The sequence below is a fragment of the Micromys minutus genome, assembly GCF_963924665.1.
Source record: "Micromys minutus genome assembly, chromosome: 28".
In the NCBI taxonomy this organism is placed as follows: Eukaryota; Metazoa; Chordata; class Mammalia; order Rodentia; family Muridae; genus Micromys; species Micromys minutus.
Genome location: NC_137963.1, coordinates 5,773,513 through 5,795,050, shown reverse-complemented (window position 1 = coordinate 5,795,050; position 21,538 = coordinate 5,773,513). Strand labels below are relative to the sequence as shown.

The window sequence follows — 21,538 nt, the reverse complement described above, 5'->3', positions numbered from 1 at the left end:
ACCTAACAACCTAGTTTTAGCCCAATTTCTTTCTGAACTAGCAAGCTGTTTACAAAAAAAAAAAAGTTTTAGTGAAATTGCATTGGTTATGTTTCATTTTAACACTTGAAAAACTGAAATGGAATTAATAGAGTATATTAGGTTTTTGTTTTATCCAATGTTGTAATTCAGTGTTTTTCACATAGTAAATTTGAAAACATATATCTTACAATGAATAAGGACAGAGTACCAGGTTCGAATGTTGGGAGCTACAGAGAGAATGGGCAGTTTCTGATCAGAGAGAATGAACATGATCTACTAGACTTATCATAAAAGCTGAATTTAACTTGGGTTATATACCCTGTTTACATTTCTAACCTTGGTACATTGATATTGATGGGATCATCTATCATTCTCAAATACTTCAACTCAGGTCCTAAATTACATAGTCACTGCAGGTTGGTGTCATCCTAGGCTTTCTTATACCCAAATTTCATTAGTGTCATAGTGTTACGTTCAAACCTGTATTTGTGTGCTTCTGTATAATGAGACAAATGTCCTGCTAAGTTAAATAGTGAGTCAACTTACAAAGCCACTGGTATAGGTAAGTGGGCAGCAGAAAAGTCACTTGCATTTTTGTTCCTGCAGAACCCATATGTCTACTTGCCTAACTCTGGAGTATAACAATGGTATATTTAAGCCATAAGGAGAGAAGGTAGCTGGCTTGTGCCAGTGATTCACCATAACTCAATATACCTATGAAACCTCAACATGGAAAGGAATGTTGAGAAAGTATTTCTTAACACATGCTTCTCCAAAGTCAGAAGTTTAGCTTACTATTCTTAATTTTTACACTTATTTACTTTGTGTATCTGTTCATGTGTGTGTATATATCTGGTACATATATGCGATACAGCATGTGTAGAGGCCAAGGACAACTTCTCTACTGTGTGGGACTTCAAGATTAAACTCAAGTCTGTCAGACTTGGAAGCCGGAACCTTTATCCACGAAGTCATCCTGCCTGCAGTGTATTTCATTCTTTTGGGGGAAGGGTAGAGGGTGGAAGAAAATCTGAGAGGAAATGGAGCTGGATATAGGTCTACCTGTGGAAAAAGGACCAGGGTTAAACTCCTGATTTTGTAACTTGTTTAGTCAACATCTTTTCTTTTGTGCCTAATGTGATCTTTTCTAGTATTTATAATCTTCATGTGAAGAATGGGTATCATTTTGGCTTAATATCATTTTCTTCGTGCAATAAAAATGGCAGCATGGGCTCCTTCTATTAATTCCCCGTTTAAACAGTTTAATCACGTTTTCAAATAGGATGTACTTGTGAGAATATTTATTGACCTGCCTCTTAAAAACTGCACGCATCACCATGTCTAAACAAATACCAAGGAGTTGATTAAAAAAGATGGAAATCATAAACACATAGAAGATGAGGTTGGGAGGAAGATGACTCTGTGTATGCGAGTAGATATCGGGATCATGCAACTGTGGAATGTGACATGCCCAGAATCCAGTTCCCATGTTTGAAAGATGAAGAATCAAGTTAGAGAGGAACCTGGTCTCACCAATATTGTTTCCGAGTCTGAAGGCCTGGCTGATTCCTCTATCTGACTAATGCTTTTCCTACCATGTATTTTCTTCAAACACCGAGCCAGGCACACACATCCATTTCCAAAAGCTGTGCTTTAGATAAACCAGCATATACGCTATTATACCTTCAGTTTTCAAGGTGAAAAGAACAAGTTGTCTTTGTCACAGACAGCTGTATAGCTGTATAGACCACGGAACAGTGTCTACTTGTGAATAGAAATCCTGAATAACCTTAATATAATAGGAGGCTGCTAAACCAGTATGACAAATGTAAAGCCAATAAAACAGCTCCTTATCTACTGATTTGCACAGATACTACAAATCCAAACCATAGCAAAACAGTATTCTCATTAAACTCACACAACACACACATAGCACTGAAACATGTACCACACACGTACATAGTTCCCCCTGTTTACTGCTTACCAGTGACAATAATACATCACTGGGGTCAGGGCCTTCACACTGTTTTAAGCACTTTCCATGTGTTACACCTGTGTCCTTTAGTTTCTAATTTGGAAGGATCCCACTGCTTTCCAAACTGAGAAGAAAACCAGGTTTTAGGATGCTTTCCAAAAACCACACATTTGATTTCCTTAGTTGCATTAGAGACAGAAGAAAGAGATTTCAGAGGTAAATACTTGGGATGGGATTTTGCACAATCAATTACAGGTCTGGCCCCTGGACTTCATGGTCTGTGGAGGGAACACACTGTATGGATTTACCATCAAGTGTACTGGAAAGCCCGCACAGGTCTAGATCAACCCTTCCAAGCTCACAAAAGAAGTTGAAATGGTTAGTTCAGCATGAGGGTTGGTGAGTCTATCTCCTCTCATCATTTTATACTTGAGTCTTTCTAAATTCAGAACACAATGAAACAGATATTGCTTCCTATTCCGATTATGAAATGCAGACTTGGACCAGCTGCAGTTTGGCTCTGAAGTCTAGTTCTTAACCATGGTCCTCTAGCAGATATATAAGTCACAAATTTTCTCCCAGGTATCTTAATTTCATACTTGAAGACTGTAGACAGTAAGGAAAATAGATTAACTCCACACATCCATTCTAGTTTTGGTCTAATGAAGCCTATCACATCATCTCATTCCCCATCTTTCACAAACAAAAGTGCAGCTTTCCACATGCTGAGATAGATGTTTTTTGTTAACTTTTTTTTTTTTTTTTTCAGGTAAATCAAATGAAAAACAGCCAGAGATTTTAAAACACAGTCTTTGTGTAATTAGGAACAAAAAGACACATGGTGTCATTCTCTCATTTCTACCCACACATCAGAGCATCCCTCCTGTTCTTTGCCTCTCATACACACCAGAAATTCTGAGCAAAACAAACGAAGCAAGGTAGCTGGGAGAACAGACATAATAGAGTACAGGATGGAGCGGTATTGGCAGAAACCACTGAGAATGCTGAGGCCCATAACTCACAAGTAACAGTCGCCACTAGCAGCTTTAACGACCAGTTTAATGGTTTAATGGATAGCACTTTAATAAGATTTCTGGTACAAGCCTTCTGAAAGCTCGCCTTCGATAAATCTGTCATTAACAAAGAACCAGGTTGCTCCGTATAACCTGTTTAATGAATGTGAATGCAGAGAAAATGATGGTAGTTGTCAGACTGCACTGTGGTCTGTATATGAGTGTTCTGTACAGGACTGCGGGAGAGATCTCTCCATGCTCAATTACATGACTGCGGGGGAGATCTCTCCATGCTCAATGTGCATGTTTCCAGTGAAAAAGCCTTCCACCAAAGGAACGCAGTCTACACTGCACAAAGAGATAAGTGTATAAAGCCCCTACAACTGCTACATTTACGTGTGCAAAGATGATACAGGAACAGCACCCGGAACTTAAACCTAGAAAAGAGTAAGTGACCGTTGAGCCGGGTGTTTCTTAAATGGCTTGCCAAGTTCTACGGGGGGATGCATTTTCAATCATCCTTGTTTGATTGGATCACACGGCTTGTACTCAGTTAAAATCCTTTAAAGTTAGGAACTGTCATGCTGTGCCCCTTCATGGTGCACCCCACTCACTATGAAGTGTGAGAGTTATAATCAGGGGTGATGGATAAGCCTGAATGTCAACCCTTGGTTGTTGTTCACGCTCACTGTTGGGGGTTGGCAGTTCTGACTTCACCCTGGAACACTCCCTGCCTAGACAGAATTTTCTAATCGTTTCTGTTTTTGTTAATTGGTCCTGTCTTGAAGGGTTTGCACTGACCCCACATTCTCGGTCTACTTTTCTGTTGAGAAGATTCTCAAGCGTTTACTTATGTATCCACCATTTCAGTACCATTTATCTAAACTTAACCCTGTTTTTCTTTCCTTAAAGTGGTTTAGATTTATTATTGCTTCTGTCTGTCTGTCTGTCTGTCCCTCTCTTCCTTCTTCCCTCCCTCCTTCCTTCCCTCCCTCTCTCTCTCTCTGTCACTCTCTCTGTCTCCTTCTGTCTCTCTCTCTCTCTCTCTCTCTCTCTCTCTCTCTGTCACTCTCTCTGTCTCCTTCTGTCTGTCTGTCTGTCTGTCTCTCTCTCTCTCTCTCTCTCTCTCTCTCTCTGTGTGTGTGTGTGTGTGTGTGTGTTTGTGTGACACTGTAGTCCTTGTTGACTTAAAATGATGAGCATTCTCCACCCTTACTCCTGAGTACTGGCATGCATCACTACAAAGTCTATCTCTTCCCTTGGTGCATCTTTATTCCTTCAGTTCCAGGGTAAAGTCCTATATGGAAGCACAGCCCACCATACATCTCTGTCATCTATTAAAAAAAAAAAAAAAAAACCCAGGGAGGCTGAACATAAAATACCCATAAATGTATGCGTATTTAAATCATAAAGTATAGTTGAATATCGTAAGCCTGACAGCAAAGGACTGGAAGAGGCTTCAGAATATCTTCCCATCTTCAGATATCAGTTTTCCGCCATTAATTATGAACCACTGAAAGTCATTCTCTGGCTAAACTTGTCTCTTAAATTTGTACAAACTGAACAAGGCCAAGAAAAGCTAAATGATTACAAATTTCTTTTCTCATACAATGGTCGACATATCTGAAAAGTCATAAGCTTCCTAGAAAATTTATATATGTCTGTTCAATCATTTTTAATGTCACTGCAAAATGAATTCCTTCACAGAATAAAAATTCCAATTATTATCTGAATAATTAAAAGCAAATGAAAATTTTACTCTGAAAAATCTCACTTTGTTTCAAACATATGTTTTTTAATCATAGTTAGAGAGGTACAGTTTGCTTATACTGTACTGATTATGACTAAATCTAAGTTGAAGATGCGTTTTGAAAATACAGCAGGGTAGCAAACAGAATTCAAGGAAGCTAACCCTTTCTTATAAATAGCAATGTGCAAAGAAATGAATAGACTTGGTATGCTCTGAAAGACTCCCCTTTCCCAAGATAGATAACAAGAGAGCACGTTACTCAGTGATTTCGAGAGTGGGGAGAATATAAAAGAATCTGTATGATACTGTAAGTTTCTGTATTTTTCTCTGCAGCCCTTTATGTTATCCAGCTGGGGAAATTTGGTTGAAATGGTAGCACACAATTCTGTGGTTCTTAACTGCTCCCACAGCCTCCAGGAACACAAGCAGTTCTGCTAGGGAAACGCAATAAAGAACAAATGCTCCTCCCTAATCTCATTTTCCATACGCTCAAGTCACGGAACATGAGGGGAGAAAATGAATTTCTCTGAGAAGGTTGCAAAAGCACAGAAGTCTTCAGAACCGGTTTTCCTGTCTGCGCAATTAGCAAATACAGGCATTGAATCACAGCTGTGAGACTTGCGTTCACTCTGACGGCACTGAGCCTTGTGAGCTTCCTCAGTGTCAGGGGGAAAACAAAAACCAAAACGCACTACCCCACGCTAGTGAACATAAGAAATATAATAAACAAAGCCCAATTCTAATTACATCAAAGCAAAAGAAACAGCTACACTGTGTTTGAAACCCAGCAAAATGGAGTTACTGTTGTGGTGCTGAAATTTGATTGAAAGAATGAAATGCAGGAAGGTGCCATTAGACACTGAATTCAGGGGTGGGATTGTGTGATGTACTTATCTTCTGCTCCAGAGTCTAGCAAAGTTCTTGAGACAGATGAAGAAGCGGGTCAATGCTGGCTACAGGAGATTGGCTGAATGTTAAGCTTTCAAAGTACAAAGGCCCCTAACAAAAGGGCAGTAATGCTCTTATGAATATTTAGAAAAAACCTAATCATTTTCAAATTGGTCTTTCTTGTGTGTGATATGTGGGGGGGGGGGGAGGAGGGGATGAGAAGCTTTATTTCAGAGTTGGTCTCTTTCTAACCAAAATTTGAATCCTTGCTCTGTGGCACCGAAGGTAGCTGCTGTGGTAAATTATTGGGAACAAACACAAATGTAACTCTTTCAAGAGCAAATGGCACCAAGGACAGGTGAAGTCTTGGGGAAATACAGTGTGTTCTTTTCATCCAACCATCTTAATGATTACACAGGAAGGAGCCTGATACTGACACTGCTGGTCTGGGGAGGTTAACAGTGAGGTTTTTAGGTTGAGCAAGAGATAACTTTCCTATCCAATAGCTGAGGGATACATTGATCCAAGGACAGCTTGGGGTACGCAGTGATACCCTGTCTCAAAAAGGAAAAAAAAGAACAGGATAAAGGGAAGAAAGAAAAGAAAAAGCAGGAATATATAAAAACATATTACGCAAATCCAATATTTGATTCCAACTCCCTTGATTTGTGTTCTTTCTACTAATAAAAATTAACTGCTCTGGGGCTAGAGGGCTGCATCAGTAGGATCTTCTTGAGGATCTAGTTTTAGTTTTAGCGACCACAATGTGACTCATAATCACCTACCATGTGTTACCTAGTACCTTCTTCTGACCTCTGTGGATACCCGCGCTCACTCACGTGGTACACATACTCATACGTATAAAATATTTGCAATAAGTATTTTAGAAATTTAAAAAATCACGTTATAACAGAATTTTTTGATGGAACACCAAATTCCCCTTGCAGTTTCCAATCTGAACTATAATTTTAAAACAAGGCAAGACAAGTTAACAGGGCTTTAAGATCTACTACAATACACTGGATTTTTTTCCAGATATATTTTCCTTTATCTAGAGTATCTATGTAGAAAATATCATCTGTCACATAACATAAAGTATGAAAGTGCCTGAGTTACCCTAGCATCATCACTAAAAGTAGCTGTAAAGTTATCCTTCCAGCAAAATGACACAGACAGGCTAGATTAAACGATCCCAGGAATCCTCAACCACAACTCCACATGCGAATTTATGTGCCCCTACAATAAAGCCCCTTGGTGTGCAGGGTGTATGTATGTATGTATGTATGTATGTATGTATGTATGCATGCATGTATGTATTTATAAGGGAATCGAAGAATTTCTGAGCTGCGACAAGGATCAATACTGCAAGGAAAGAAAAGAAAAGAGACAAAGAAATCAATGCCCCACTGGTACAATAACATCCACCATTACCAACAATTAGGCTGAAAATTTTATTCTCCTGATGATGACAAGGACATCAATTAATTACGCGGAGAGGGGGGTAGCTTCCCACCTTCTCGGAGACAGCACCCCAGCTTCTCTGAATTCAAAAGGAGGCAGCATGTTACTGCTCATTAACTGTACTAATTACACTTCCTCACTCCCAGTAACAGTTCTGTTCTCTGGGTAGAGACAGCCCTGAGCAGACAGAGCCGATGAGGGAGGGGGAGGGGCACTCCACAATGGGAAACCAAAAGGGCAAGCTGATCTCTGCAACATCCACTTTAAATCTTCTGAACCAATCATGTAAGTTTAATACAGGGTGCAGGAAGGTAGACCGAAAGGCTTCCCATCCAAACCAGCTCCTACTGAATGAAGGTTTTGTCTTTTTTTTTTTTTTTTTTTTTTTTTTTTTTCAGATGCTTTAGGTACCACTTGACACATTTACGCAGAAATAAAGGCTGGAGTTACGGCAAGCACATTTATTACCTTAAGAAATAAATGTGCAAAGGCAAAGGCAGTTTACCATCAAAATATGCCAGAATTTGTACCAGTGGGGTTAATCTCTAATCTTTTCAAATCACTGGGAGGTTCCTGGATGAACAAAAACATGAAGGGGGATTTTGCAAACACACGTGTTTTGAAAACCAGAAGGGGAAGTGTCACATAATCTTACTGAAGTGGTGTTATATGATGTCATGTTTTATAGCAAACCTGGTATTCTTTCATTTTAGGTCTTACACAATTGATGCTGAGTTATGAGTGCTCAATCGTGGAGAGAAGATATGTTGACAGGTAAAGGTTTTTACCTTCAGGATTCATGGGCCAGTTGATTTAGTCAAACACTCAAACCTCAAGACGAGAATCAAGTGCTAACCATCCCATCTGAGAATCAAAACCCTTTCTACACTTTCTAGCCTCTTAAGCAATCTTCCTTCTTCCTTTGCTTTCCTAGTGGGATGGATCCATCGACATTCACAAGTATGACCGATGGCTACTGAAAAGGTTTTGAGTTGGGATGAATGTGATGGGTTTTGCTGGTTTCGTTTATTCTTTCATTTATTTTTTTGGTGGCGAGGTTCTTAGGTGGGATCTACACAGCTTAGGCTGGCCCTGAACATGTAGGAGTAGCAATAAAAGCCTATAAGAAAGAAAGAAAGTGAGAGAGAGAGAGAGAGAGAGAGAGAGAGAGAGAGAGAGAGAGAGAGAGAGAGAGAGAGAGAGAGAGAGAAAGAAAGAAGAAAGAAGGGAGGAAGGGAGTACGGGAAGGAAGGAAGGAAGGGGAAGGAAGGAAAGAAAGAAAAATCTTATTTTTTTTAAAGAATTTAATCACTGGATATGAGACAGCCCCAGGAGAGTAGGTCAACATAGAACAATCATAAAGAAATAGGCAGAATGAAGTTTTCTTTAATGAGCCAGAAGATAAAATGCTTTGTTACAGCTACAGCATAATCCAGAAAGCAGACAACAGACCAGGTGGCTTGTGATTTATATTCTAACTTGACTTAGTATCAGTGAAGTGACTAAGATGGCCAAGCACGTGACTACTATCTACCTTGAAAAGCATTTCAGAAAGGCCAGCTATTATTATTATTATTATTATTATTATTATTATTTATTATTATCATCATCATCATCATCACTATGATCATCATCATCATCAATCTTACATAATTTAAAATAAAAAGATAATTTGAAAATTACTCTTAAACAGGTAAGATCAGAAAGATAGAGGGTTAGGAAGGACACTGGGGATGAATTAAGTACTTATGACCTACATACACCACTGGCTTGAGGCCAGTCAGATGAATGCCTGCTTTACCCATGAACAGGCAAGGATGCTGAACATACAAACATTTTACTTAAAGTCAAATACTTCACCTGCTGCCTTTGTGATGATTATAAAATAAGACAAAACCAAATCCGTAAATCCCTGCAATGTGCCAAGGTTCAGTCATTGTCTATAATGTAATTTAGACTCAACTAAACAAAGCAAAAACAATGACAAAGAACCCATCTGCCCACACTTCTCAATTTGAGAATAGATAAGCAATGGCGTTCTTGTAATCTGGATAACTAACTCTGAGCATCTCCACTGCAACTTTTCTCGTTGCAGCACTTCTAAAATTCTCCCACAAAGCTGGGAGATAGAAACTTCTGGGGAGATAGATGCCTTGTTTGGATCGTCAGGCATATTCGAAGCTTGTCTTAGGATCAGACATGGGAAGTAGCTTCCATGACATGAAAATACTTTGGGGGATACTCAGTGCTTACTGAGTACCTTTCTATAGTGGCCTCTCTGGATGTTACCAGCTCTTGTTCCTCTGAGCAACATGACTGGGACATGGCAGTTACAGCCACGCCATAGCCTAAAGTCCCGAGTAAATCCTGCTTTGTCCTATTTCTGTGCCTCTATGTGCATACCTCTATCTGGAATCTTACGACGGGAGTCAGCATCTTTGATTCTCCCGGGCATAGGCTCTCAGGGAAGCATCTCCTCACTTGCTTAGGTCCCAGAATTTCTTTACAGTTATCAATTTTCGTGTTTCCTAGGAGACTATGGACTAATCCAGAACAAAACTCCTATCTTGACCTTTGTTGTTCTGTAGTAAATAATTTGTTATATATTTACTATATTATATTATATTATATCACATCATATCATATCGTATCATATTATATTATATTATATTATATTATATTATATTATATTATATTATATTATATTATATTATATTATGTTATACTATATTGCACCAGCTGGTCTATTGCTTCTCCCAATGTTCACTTCCACTCTGGATATAAGATACCAACATCATTTCAAAACTACAATAAAACTTCAGAGTCTTATCTTTTCCTGGTCTTGCTGTACCTCTCTTGAAGTTAAAGCATCATTGGGAAGTATATTATTATTAGTTCATCCCTAAGAACCTTGGGCTCCATATGAGAGCAAATAGAAACCAGTCAAGACCATGTCTAGCAGTGGTCAAAGTCCATCAGTAGAGCGCAACCTAAATAGGAGCAAGTTATGCAAACCAGGTAACTATGCCTATCTGATGAAAGGTTTTCCTGAGGTTAGCAGGGTCCACAGAGATAGATAACAAACTACAGGTGCTTAGAAGATGCAGGGTTTGATGTTGCCAAGGAAACAACGACATGTACATTTTTTAAAAGAGGGTTTAGGAATAACAACTTGCAAAGTCTAAAGAGAAGAAAGTTCTGAAGCTTGGTAAACTGGCTGCATTGGGGTTCTTAGGATCTGCATGGGTTCAGCAGGAATGAAAGACAGCATAGATTAATACTCAGACTTCAGATAGTGCTTTTAAGATGACCCGCTGTGTCTTTGTGTCCTGCTACATTTGTTTACAAGATGCAGAATGACAACCAGCTGGGAGGAGATTCTCTGCTCCTTTTACATCTTGGTTGGTGAGGTTGTTTCTGACTATGGACAAAGAGAGCATCTTCTCCAATTGCCAACTGTCAGGTCCATCCTCCCTGTGAAGTCCACACTGGGAGTTTAATCAGCAGGCAGTTCTGAGTTAAATCTAAAGGGTCTGCATTAAAATGCATTCACTCCAGTGTGGTCTAAAGATAATAACAGTCTATTTTCTAAGAGAAAAGGGGTCTGAAAATAAGGCTGTGCTGCCAATAGATCAGGTGGAGATGTCGACTGGGAAAGCAGCTCTTTTTACGCTAGACACTCTTTGTTCTCTCTGACCCTGTTGTTGGCAATAGCAATTTTGACCACGAGAAAGAGGCTTTCTTTTGAGAACTGTAAGTTGAGCTCAAAATTGATCCAGACACACACTTTGGCTAATCATCTGCTATATGCCCAATAAGGAGCCGGTTACCATGTGGCCAACAACATGCTGAGATGCCTTGACACCTGACCAGGAAAGTCTGAACCCAGCAGGACACTGGAGTGTAAGAAAGCAAACGGTAATGGCTAAAGGTGCTGGAGTTTTCTTTTTTCTACCATACTTTACTCGATTCAGCAAAATTCTAGGGCTTTGGCCAGTGAGAGAAAGACATGAGAGTCTCACTGCTTTTAAGACACATATCATACCACTTCTGATCTGAAAACTGGTGACAGGATTATAATTATTTAATTAATGCCTTTTTTTTTCTCAGTATAGATTATATAACTGTGTGGGGTCTAAACGTTGGTGTTACTTATATGTAATGAAACAAGCGATGTCTTCTAACGTGGTTAAGCATTTCTATCAGCAACCGTGAGGCATGTTTATGTACAAGTTTATTTTCATGTCGCCTAAACTACAATCTAAATTCTGGTAGTGTGACCCCAAGGCTTTGCAGTTGACCATCTGCTGCACCGTCTTTCTGCTGGCTTAATAAATAGATGCTGTGTCACAGAAAGAGATCAAGACCTAATTTGAGAAGTAGACAAATTATATTTTATGTAAATAGGAAGGAAATGATCTTGCCTTATGATCCTGTTTTAGGGGAATCTCACACTGATGGACTAGTAAATTCAGTCGTTTTTCTTCCTCAGCCTGAAGTATCTGTACCAGTGATAAGACATTTATACTCCTTTTCAGTTTATGGAATTATTCATTTTTCATTCCAGTACATAAATGAACACAATATGGTCAAAACTATAAAACAAGAGCAACAATGAACTCTTATGGCCTATCCTTCAATTCTCTACCTTGCAAAAAAAAAAAAAAAAAAAAAAAAAAAAGAACTAAAAACAAATATTTCTCATCTACTGTTAAATTTCTTCAGGAAGATAGAGGTTTTATATTCAGGAATCTAACAGATTCAAAAGTAGAACACACACATTCACACACACACATTCACACACACACACACACACACACACACAAAGTGAGAGAGTGAGACTGAGAGAAGGAGGAAAAGAGGGATAGTAAAAGGGAGGGAGGGAAGAGAGAGAGGACGTATAGATCCCAACACACATACATACACACACACACATATACACACACACACACACACACATACACATACACAGAGACATGGACATATGGACAAATAACAAATGTCTGTTGAAGATAGGTTTGTGTCTGAATGTACTGTGACATCTCAAATATACTAAGAACTTTGTTCTAGGAAAACAAATTCACTGTTTTGATACCACACGATGCTTGTCTCTTTGTTTTCTTTAGAGAGAAAAAAGAAATGTACTATCCACATGTCCTATGAAAAGCACGAATTGCTCTGATGGATTCCTATAAAAGGTGAAGTGGTAACTATAGAAGTTGCACAGAATTTCAGCAGAAATATTTTTATTTACTAGGACATAAGAAGAAACAATCAAAAAAGAAAGATTTAGTTTATCGTTAGAGATAATTCATGTTGGAACGCAGATGAACATACAACTAGCTCCTTGTCTCACCACATAGTAGGCGTGTGACACTGGCCACGTTTTCTTAATCAAGCTCATGATCTCATGATCTGTAAGGTCTCTATACATTTAAAGTTTTGTTCTAAGCAATGGTTAATGTCTCTACACGTTTCAGAAATGTGTTAATGTATTTAATTTCTCATCAAGGAAACAGTAATGTTTTCTTTACCTCTTTCAGTTCATTATGGAGAGTTTATTTAATAATTGATTATATATATGATGTGATAAAAATAATAAGATTGATATCTGTAATGTTTTCTAGAAGAGTCTCATCATTATTGTCACAATGGAGGTGGGGGAGGGATGGGTTGGGGGTGGGCAATCACTGCTGTAAGAACCAGAAGAAAACCTTAGCACATAGAGATAACAAATCACAGGAGAATCATAAGTAATGTGATCACAGGTATCCGTCTCTTTAGATAGTAACAAAAATTGGGGCTGGATTTTATGACAGTAAGAAAGGGGGGGCAAGTTGCAGCACAGTAAGAACTCCTGAAAACCCTTTGCCACTTTCTAATTACAATGATTGTGGAGGGTAGTTTCAATATAATATTTTAAGGTAATACTACATATAGAAAGAGTTAGCACTAACAAATCTGAAAGTAGTTTTTTTTTTTTTTTTTTTTTTTTGGCAACTGTCTGTGTGGATACGAGAGCAGGATGAAGAACATCTTATAGAGGATTTAAATTTAATCAGAAATTGGTTGGTTAGCCCCATAAACATCATGCTATCTTTAGACCAATGGGAATATCTATTGTGGAAGACCATTGTGATATGATGTTTTGTGAACATGTCCGGACTGTCACAGCTACAAACAATCAGCATGTATAAGACCTACACAAAATGAACTAGTTAAACTTTTAGCAAGGAGCAAAGCAAATGAATCTCTAACCACAGCTGAAATGCTGATGGCTGCTTGGGAAGGCGAGTCAGTTTCCTTCTGCATATGAGTTCTGATATGTTGCTCATGCTTCCGTGGACGACTACAGCCACACCCATACCGAAATCCCTAATGAAACTCGGCGAATTAATAAGACATATTCATGAAAACTGAAGAGAGACATAGTGCTTGAGCTGTGAAGGAGGATTTAAGAAGCAGATTTCAGTAAAACACATTAGATACATGTACGAAACTTTGAAATAATGGGCGGGAGAGATGGATCAGTGGTTAAGAGCAGATTGCCCTTTCAGGGGTCCTGAGTTCCATTCTCCGCAACCTTATGGTGGTTCACAAAGGTCTGTAGTGGGATTTTTCCTTCATTTGGTGTGCATGAAGACAGTGTACTCACACACACACACACACACACACACACATTAAAAAACAAAATTCTCAAATAATATATAAATACATTTTAAAAGTATTTATAAATAAATTGTCAGGAATTTTGATGGATTTTGTTGTTAACTGTGTTTAAGGCAGGTTAGCACTTCACTTCAGACCACAAAGTTTATAACAACTACACTATGTTTGAGTTGAAATTCATGAGTTGGAGTGTTGGGGTGAGCTTTTTTTTTTTTTTTTTAACTTTGTATGAAGTAATGTCTCTGTATTTTTCGATTGTTGATTCTGTATCAGCAGGGAGCTGAGTGCTGGAAGGATTTTTGGACTTGTTATTTCTATAGCCCATCATTGGGTTTTCTAATCTGTAAATATTGGTCTTTCCTCATCTGCCTTAAGGCAATCTAGAGATATATCAGAGGCTGTCTTGCTGCTTGCTGATTGGTTACAGTAAAGATTTGATAGAATGGACAGGGCAGAAAGTAGGGGGCAGGACTTCCTGGCAGAGGGGAAGGAGAAATCAGAAGCAGGAGAACTGAGAACTGTCAAGAGGGGAATAGACATGAACTAGAGCAGAACAAGGTATCTGGCTAGCCAAGTGGCAATCACGGGCTAGAATAATCGTGTTAAGTTTGGACGGTAGCTGAGAAACTGCCCCAGCAGAATAATTAAGCTTTAAACCTTATTAACAGCCTTATTTATACCATTGGCAGGTCCAGAGAAAGCCTCACAGTATTGGAGGAACTGAATATTGAGATCCAAATTGAAGTCACATTTTACTTTTATCTTCCCAGAGCACCTTGATCAGAATTCCTGGAATATTTACATGTTGGATGCCTTGCCTCATGGGATAGAGGAAATCTGTCTATGTGAGTAACCTACTGAATATATCTTGCAGGATAAAATGGGACTCAGAGAGGAATTTACTCCTCCCAGTTAAGAAGGCACTTCTGACAATGCATAGGAGGCAAAAAACAATTTTGAGCTTAAACATATCTACTCTAAAGTCTCCCAATTGTTTATCTTCACAACAGGTTCCCTTTATTTTTGTGCACTATATACACAATAGATTAACTTTATTAAGAAATTACTTTGTGTGTTTGTTTATGTGTGTGTGTGTGTGTGTGTGTGCACGCGCATGTGCATGCTCTATGAATTTTCATCAAAACCTGGGAAGATTTTAAAAGAACAGATTATACTATAAAACAAAATGCATGCCATATCTGTTTAATAAGAATGGGGAAAGGCAACTTGCAGCAGGACAGGTACTATGGTGTAACTGACAGCACTACACTTAGATTCAGCACATACTGAAAGGCTGAATAGGCATAACTGCTTTCAAGAAAAATGCTGCCCAACACCCTACACCTTGCCTGCCTCTCAGGAAGTCCTTAGTAACCAGGGCTGCGGGTAAGACTTCCTCCCACCCAAATCCCCAAGTCAGAGGGGACACCCACAGACTGACTCGGACCTACCCACCCTGCTGAAATCCACCTTCCTTCCCATCTGCTTCCCCACCAAGGCCAGATAGGCAGCCTGATAAACTCCCACACCCTACAGCCTCCCTGCCCCCCAGGAGGTGTGCAGTAACCAGGGACACAGCCTGTCTGTCTCCCAGGAGATCTGCAATAGCCAGCAACACAGGAGGTCTACCTTAACTAAGGGCACAGTCTTTCCAGTTGGCAACTCCTACAATTGGGGTAGATCTTGTTCCTGGTGTCCACAGCCTGCATGTCTCCCAGGACTTCACACTACTTAGGAACACAGGAAGTCTGCCCTAATCAGGGACACAGGCACCCTGTTGTAACCAGAGATACAGGACACACCTGCTAACCAGAGATAGCGCTGACTGCCTCCCAGGATGTCTGCTCTGCCCAGGTCACAGAATTCTACCTGTCTCTAAGGAGGCCAATTCCAGTTAGAGGCACAAAGGCCACTAAACACCAGAGAAAATCAGATGGTACGAGGCAAGCACAAGAATTCAAAACAATTTGGCAGCATCAGAACCCAGTTCTCCCACCACAGCAAACACTGGATGACCTAACATACCTGAAAAGCCTACAGAATATCAACTAGATTCGACCAGAAAAGAAAGTCATTTCATCACAGAATCAAACCCCTAAATGCACAGAACAAAGAAAGTATATTAAGGGCTATAAGGCCAAGTGCCATATAAAGGCAGACTTATCAGAATTATACAAGACTTTTCAACATAAGACTAAAAGCCAGAAGAGCCTAGACAAATGTCATCCAGATCCCAAGAGAGTACAAATACCACCCCAGAATACTATACCCAGAAAAATTCTCAATCACCATAGATGGAGAAACCGATATATTCCATGACAAAACCAAATTTAAACAATATCTTTCTACTAACTCAGCCCTACAGAGAATACTGGAAGGGAAGCTCCAAAACATGAAAGGTAACTACATCCAAGAAAACACACAAGAAATTACACCTGTCACAACAAACTGAAAAAAAGTGAATCATAGAAACAGACACTTCCAGCAACCAAAATAGCAGGGACAATCATGTCTTTAATATATCTCAACATCAATAGTCTCAGTTCCACAACCCAATGCCAAAAAAAAAAAAAGAGACACAGGCTAAGAGACTGGATATTTAGACAGGATCCAGCATTTTGCTGCACACAATAAATACACATCAGTGACAAAGGCACTACCTCTGAGTAAAAGGCTGGAATAAAATTTTACAAGCAAATGCTTCCAGGAAGCAAGGATGTAGAGAAAGACGAACACTCCTCCAGTTGCAAACTGGTATAACCAATCTGAAAATCAATCTTTCATATCCTCAGACAATTGGAAAAAGTTCTACCTAGAGACCAGGCTACATCACTCTTGGGCATATACCAAAAGATGCCCAACTATACCACACGGATATGAGCTCCACTATGTTCACTGCAGCCCGATTTGTAATAGCCAGAAGCTGGAGACAACCCACATGTCCCTCATTGGAAGAGTGGATACAAAAAATGTTGTTCATTTATACAATGGAATACTATACAGCTATTAAAAACAAGAATACCATGAAATTTGCAGGCAAATGGATGGAACTAGAAAATATCATCCTGAGTGAGATAACCCAGACCCAAAAAATATGTATAGTATGTACTTACTGATAAGTGGATATTAGCCCAAAGTCCAGAATACCTAAGATTCAACCCACAGACAGTAAGAAGTATAACAAGCAGAAAGGCCCAAGAAGAATACTTCTATCCCACTTACAAGGGTGAAATAATAATGAGAGGCAGAGGGAGGGAGGGACCTGGGTGTCAGAGGGCAGGGGGGCTGGTCTGAGGTCCCCAGCAAATATATAGCATCAGACTGCCTGGTCTGGCCTCAGTGGGAGAAGATGTGCCTAATGTGGCTATGCCTCAGTATGCTAAGCTCACAGCAGATAAAAGCTTTTATCTACTTTTCCAGTCCCGTGCTTGTTTGCTGGTGTAATATTCCCCACCATGATGGTCATGTAATTATCCTCCAGCACTGTAAGCTCCAATAAACTTTTAATAAGCATGCTTGCTTGCAGTGTTTCTTCACAGCAATAGAAAAGTGACTAAGACACTAACAATGCATCTATTCTAAACAATACTTGTGCATATGAATATGAACATGTATCTGTATTGATAATAGTGACTCTGATGATGTCTGCCAATTGAACCTCGAATATATTGAGATTCAATTTTTCATCACAGGAAGTGGTGAGGAGTGAGGGAGGGACTGATGCTCTATCTTACATCATCCCAAACGAGGGTATTGTCTTTCCAAATGAAGTTTTTCAGAGAACCTTCATCAAAATTTGTTTAAATGCTATTTTAAAAATAGGGATCCATGGACATAATAGTTTATTATCTGAAATACTGTATAGAGACCAAGAAAAGAAAATTATTTCATTTTTTAAAGACAGAGGCTTACTATATATAGCCCAGGCTAGACTTAAATGTATGATATACATACACCTTCCACATGTTATGATTACTGACATGGTCTACAATACCAGCTACTGGAGATCTAAATTAAAAGTAGACTAGGTTTCCAAACAATGCCATTCCATTTTGCAAAGCTGCACTTATGTTGAGCTCTATGTTTGTAGGACTCATCCACTGCCTTTGAGAGTAGACTTTATTCTGCCCATGGTAGATGAGATATTCAAATTGAGACTGTTCTCCTCTTTTAGTGACGTTTCACATCCTAGAAGAACAGGAAACCTTAAAGCATTTGGAATGACCTCCAGAGATGGGGTTAAAATCATTTCCTAGGTTATGATCTCAGCTGTCACTGACTCCAATGATGAGACTGATGTTAAATTTGACCTGTGTCCTCTTCTTCTGACCTCAGGACCACTGTTAAGAACTCTCACATCTTTAACCTTCGTTTGTTACAAATTTAGCGTTATTCAGCTTAAGCAGTTTCAGTAAGTATTAGTCCCTTGTGATGATGGACTAATAAAATAATGAGGTATTTGAAGTAATGAGTTTACTTTTTTCCCCATTGAAAACCAGTTAAAATATATATTCAAATTTATATGTTAGTTGATAATAATAATAACAACAACAACAACAACAACAACAACAACAACAACAATAATAATAATAATAATAATAATAATAATAATAATAAAACTTCCCAAAGTGTTTCTCTGATTTTGCTATGCAAAGGTCTTAATCTTATTACCACAGATGAGTACAACACTTAAATACCTCCTTCATGGCTGTTAAAATAGTTCAGTCCCTTCATGCTCAGAGAGCTTTAATCGCACATCATCTTCCTGATGAATGGTAAAGACTCTGTGTGGGCTATCATGCCAATGGCTGAGGTGACTCTGAGAGTTGCTAATGACAGTAACGCCAGCATGCAGGTCACACCTACTTTTAAGGAGTGCTTCTCATCTAAATGATCATTAGCCTAGCTCTGCATGGAAAGCTTCTTGAGAATTCCTTTATTTAAATGAGGCCAGCTACTTCATTCAATGGATATAAGTAAATTTGCTGGAGCCATTTGAATTTTTGGCTGATGGAGAATGGGGTGATGGTTTATTGATCAGCTGAAAGATTACATTTTTAACTTCCGTGACCTATCATAGTATTGTAAATGAAGAATTAAAGCAAGGTCATGAAGAAAATATAGAGGAAAATAATTAAGATTCAATACGTTAACAATCAAGAGCCATGAAGATTTTGGTTGGTGAAAATTGACCCTTAAGTCATTTTCATTTTCCTTCTTCTGGCCACAACTCTATTTCCATCCTCCAGCTCCAGATAAGAAGGTACTGGAGCTGTTTTAAAGGCTGTTGAACCGTTTAACAGGAGGGGCTACATTAGTAGAACAGTGACAGGATGGGAAGCAGGGGTTTAAGAAAATAAGACAAGAGTCACTCCAGTCTTAATTTCCCAGAATGCTTGAGGAAGAAATAGAACACAATACTTAGTCCATTCCCAAGGGAAAGAAGTTCAGCTCTTTGTCTTTTTAACCAAGTAGCACAAAGATGTTAGAATACGTCAACTAAAGAAGGATGGAGAGTAAGAGTGGACCCTGATTCTGATGCCTTGTTTATCCAGCACAGAACTAGGAAGCCATCCAGAAAATAGGCTGGATGACACTATGGTTGAGGACAGCCTAAGGAATGAAATTTAGTGAGATGCTGTCTCAAAATGAAAAATAAATATCTACTATGCTCAGTCTAAATGCTCAGTGTTAGAGCATGCTGTAGTATGCTTGAGGCTCTGGATTCAATCACCAATTCTGGAGGGAGGGGCACATAAAAGAAAGAAGGAAATAGAAATGAGAGGTGGGGGCAGACAGAGAGACAGGGAGACAGACAGACAGAGAGTTAGTTACTTGGTTAGTTAAGAATTTAGGAAGGCTGTGTAGATTGATTTCCGTGGACCTCCTGTCCCACATTCTTGGATACTGCATGTGTGGAGTTTGTGAGCTCTCTGGACACTCACCAGTAGATCTCATAGAAATTTCTGACTGCATGGGACAGGATAGAGTGTTTAGCCTTATAGAGAAAGGAAACCTTGAATGACTACATTTGGACCGGAGGAAGCAAAGACCCAAAAACATGTACGGAAGCAAGCAGTGTCTTAAGACTTCCAGTGAGAAAATCAGTAGAAACTCCTGAATCTGGGGAGTTCAGAGAGCCCTCAACCCTCAGTTGCTTAGAACAATTACAAGATTGTAGCGGCATTACTTAAATTACACGGAGACACATAAAACACAACAGCAAAGATGCTTATTCAGAAGTGATATGAGAATAGGTTTCACCACGAGGCCCATTCGTTATAGAATTCTAAAAATGGGCAGTTTTGCATCACATTGCTTAACAAATGTCATGGAATCCAAACATACTTTCCCCCACACACACCCCAAAAATTTACATAGAGTCTTTGAGGACTCTGAGATTTTACACTACTAATGAGTTTGGAAAGAGGCCCATTTCTGGTAATCTTAGCACTATGCAGAGTGAATGGTGATTCAATGAGTAGTTTTCAGGCCATAGGAAGCATCAAACTCAGAAATCTACTGCATATTGGGCGAGCAAGAAGTTTCGGCAGGCAAGGAGCCTGCTTTCTCAGACGCCAATGTAGAAGGAGAGAACTGACTCCTGCAACTTTTCTTCAGACTTTCACTTATGCACACACGTACACATACATGCACATAGAATAAATAAAACACAATGAACTTTGACTTTACTCTTGACAATATCATTTGCAGCGAAGATTCCTCCCATGAATAAATTAATTTGTACCTATCTGGAACACTTAGAGGCTTACTGAGTCAGAACATTTCATGAAAAAAGAAAAGAGAAAAACAAAAAGAACTCAATTTACCCCTAACAAATGTAAAATGATACATCTAACATGTAATGACTATATTGATTTAATTGCTTATTAATACAATTTGTATCAGATTTGGAGTTGTGTTTCAATAAAAGGTACTGATGTTAATTTTTCTAGTCAAAACAAAGGCATGCATACCTTGGAAGTTCTCTCACATAAAGAAAGCACATTACCTCATATTCCTGGGAAAACTTCAGGTTGTCATTCGCTTTCAACCTCTCAATATGATCTGCAAGTTCCAAGATAGGTATTGGAGGATGGCTAGCCATACCTATTAAAAATGAAGAGGAAATCCATTTGAATTAAAAAAAAAAGAGATTGACCGTTCCAAAACACAGTGAATGCTGTAGTTAGAGATGGCCTGAAAACATGTGAGTAGTAAAAAATGTTTATGTGAGAAAGCAGGCAGATAGTCTGGTTACTCAAAGCAGGACTTGCTCTACAGGGTGGAATTAGGAACCAAGGAGATAATTCACCAAGCACATTCCCCCAAACTAGCTTTCCTAGCGCAGAAGAACGTGTTACTGTGCTCTGAACCAATAGGTTAGCTAGCAGAGAAAACGGAAAGTCGGGCCTGATGTCAACTTCTGCTTTGAGTAATAACTGTTATGCCATCTCAGCCTCCTTCTCCTGCACTGTGTGAAATGGAAATTGTGTGGAATTCAATGGTGTAAAGTCAACCAAAGAACAGACAGTGAAGAAGGCCTGGGAGCGGAGGAGGAGCAGCCTCATAGGAAACATAAAGTGACTTATGTATAAACAAAGGAAACTAACTTGAAAGATGAAGGTTACCAGGGTAACCGGAATCATCTGAACCTGCAAAGGAAATGATGGTGTAAATAAAATAAAATAAAATAATAAATACGTAAACTGAATGGATTCGTTTAAGAAACAAACAAACAACATGAATAACCTGATACAG

General features: G+C 39.0%; 1 protein-coding gene across 1 annotated transcript in view; it reads right to left on the bottom strand.

The window, feature by feature from the left end:
* PTPRD (protein tyrosine phosphatase receptor type D) overlaps positions 1-21,538 on the bottom strand; it is a gene marked incomplete at its 5' end in the record, with an annotated part of 289,668 nt that overhangs the window by 72,836 nt on the left and 195,294 nt on the right. The window contains 2 exons of the mRNA XM_080940162.1: positions 20,790-20,887; positions 21,391-21,432. Coding sequence (XP_080796288.1) covers positions 20,790-20,887; positions 21,391-21,432 — 140 coding nt within the window. The remainder of the gene's footprint in view (positions 1-20,789; positions 20,888-21,390; positions 21,433-21,538) is intronic.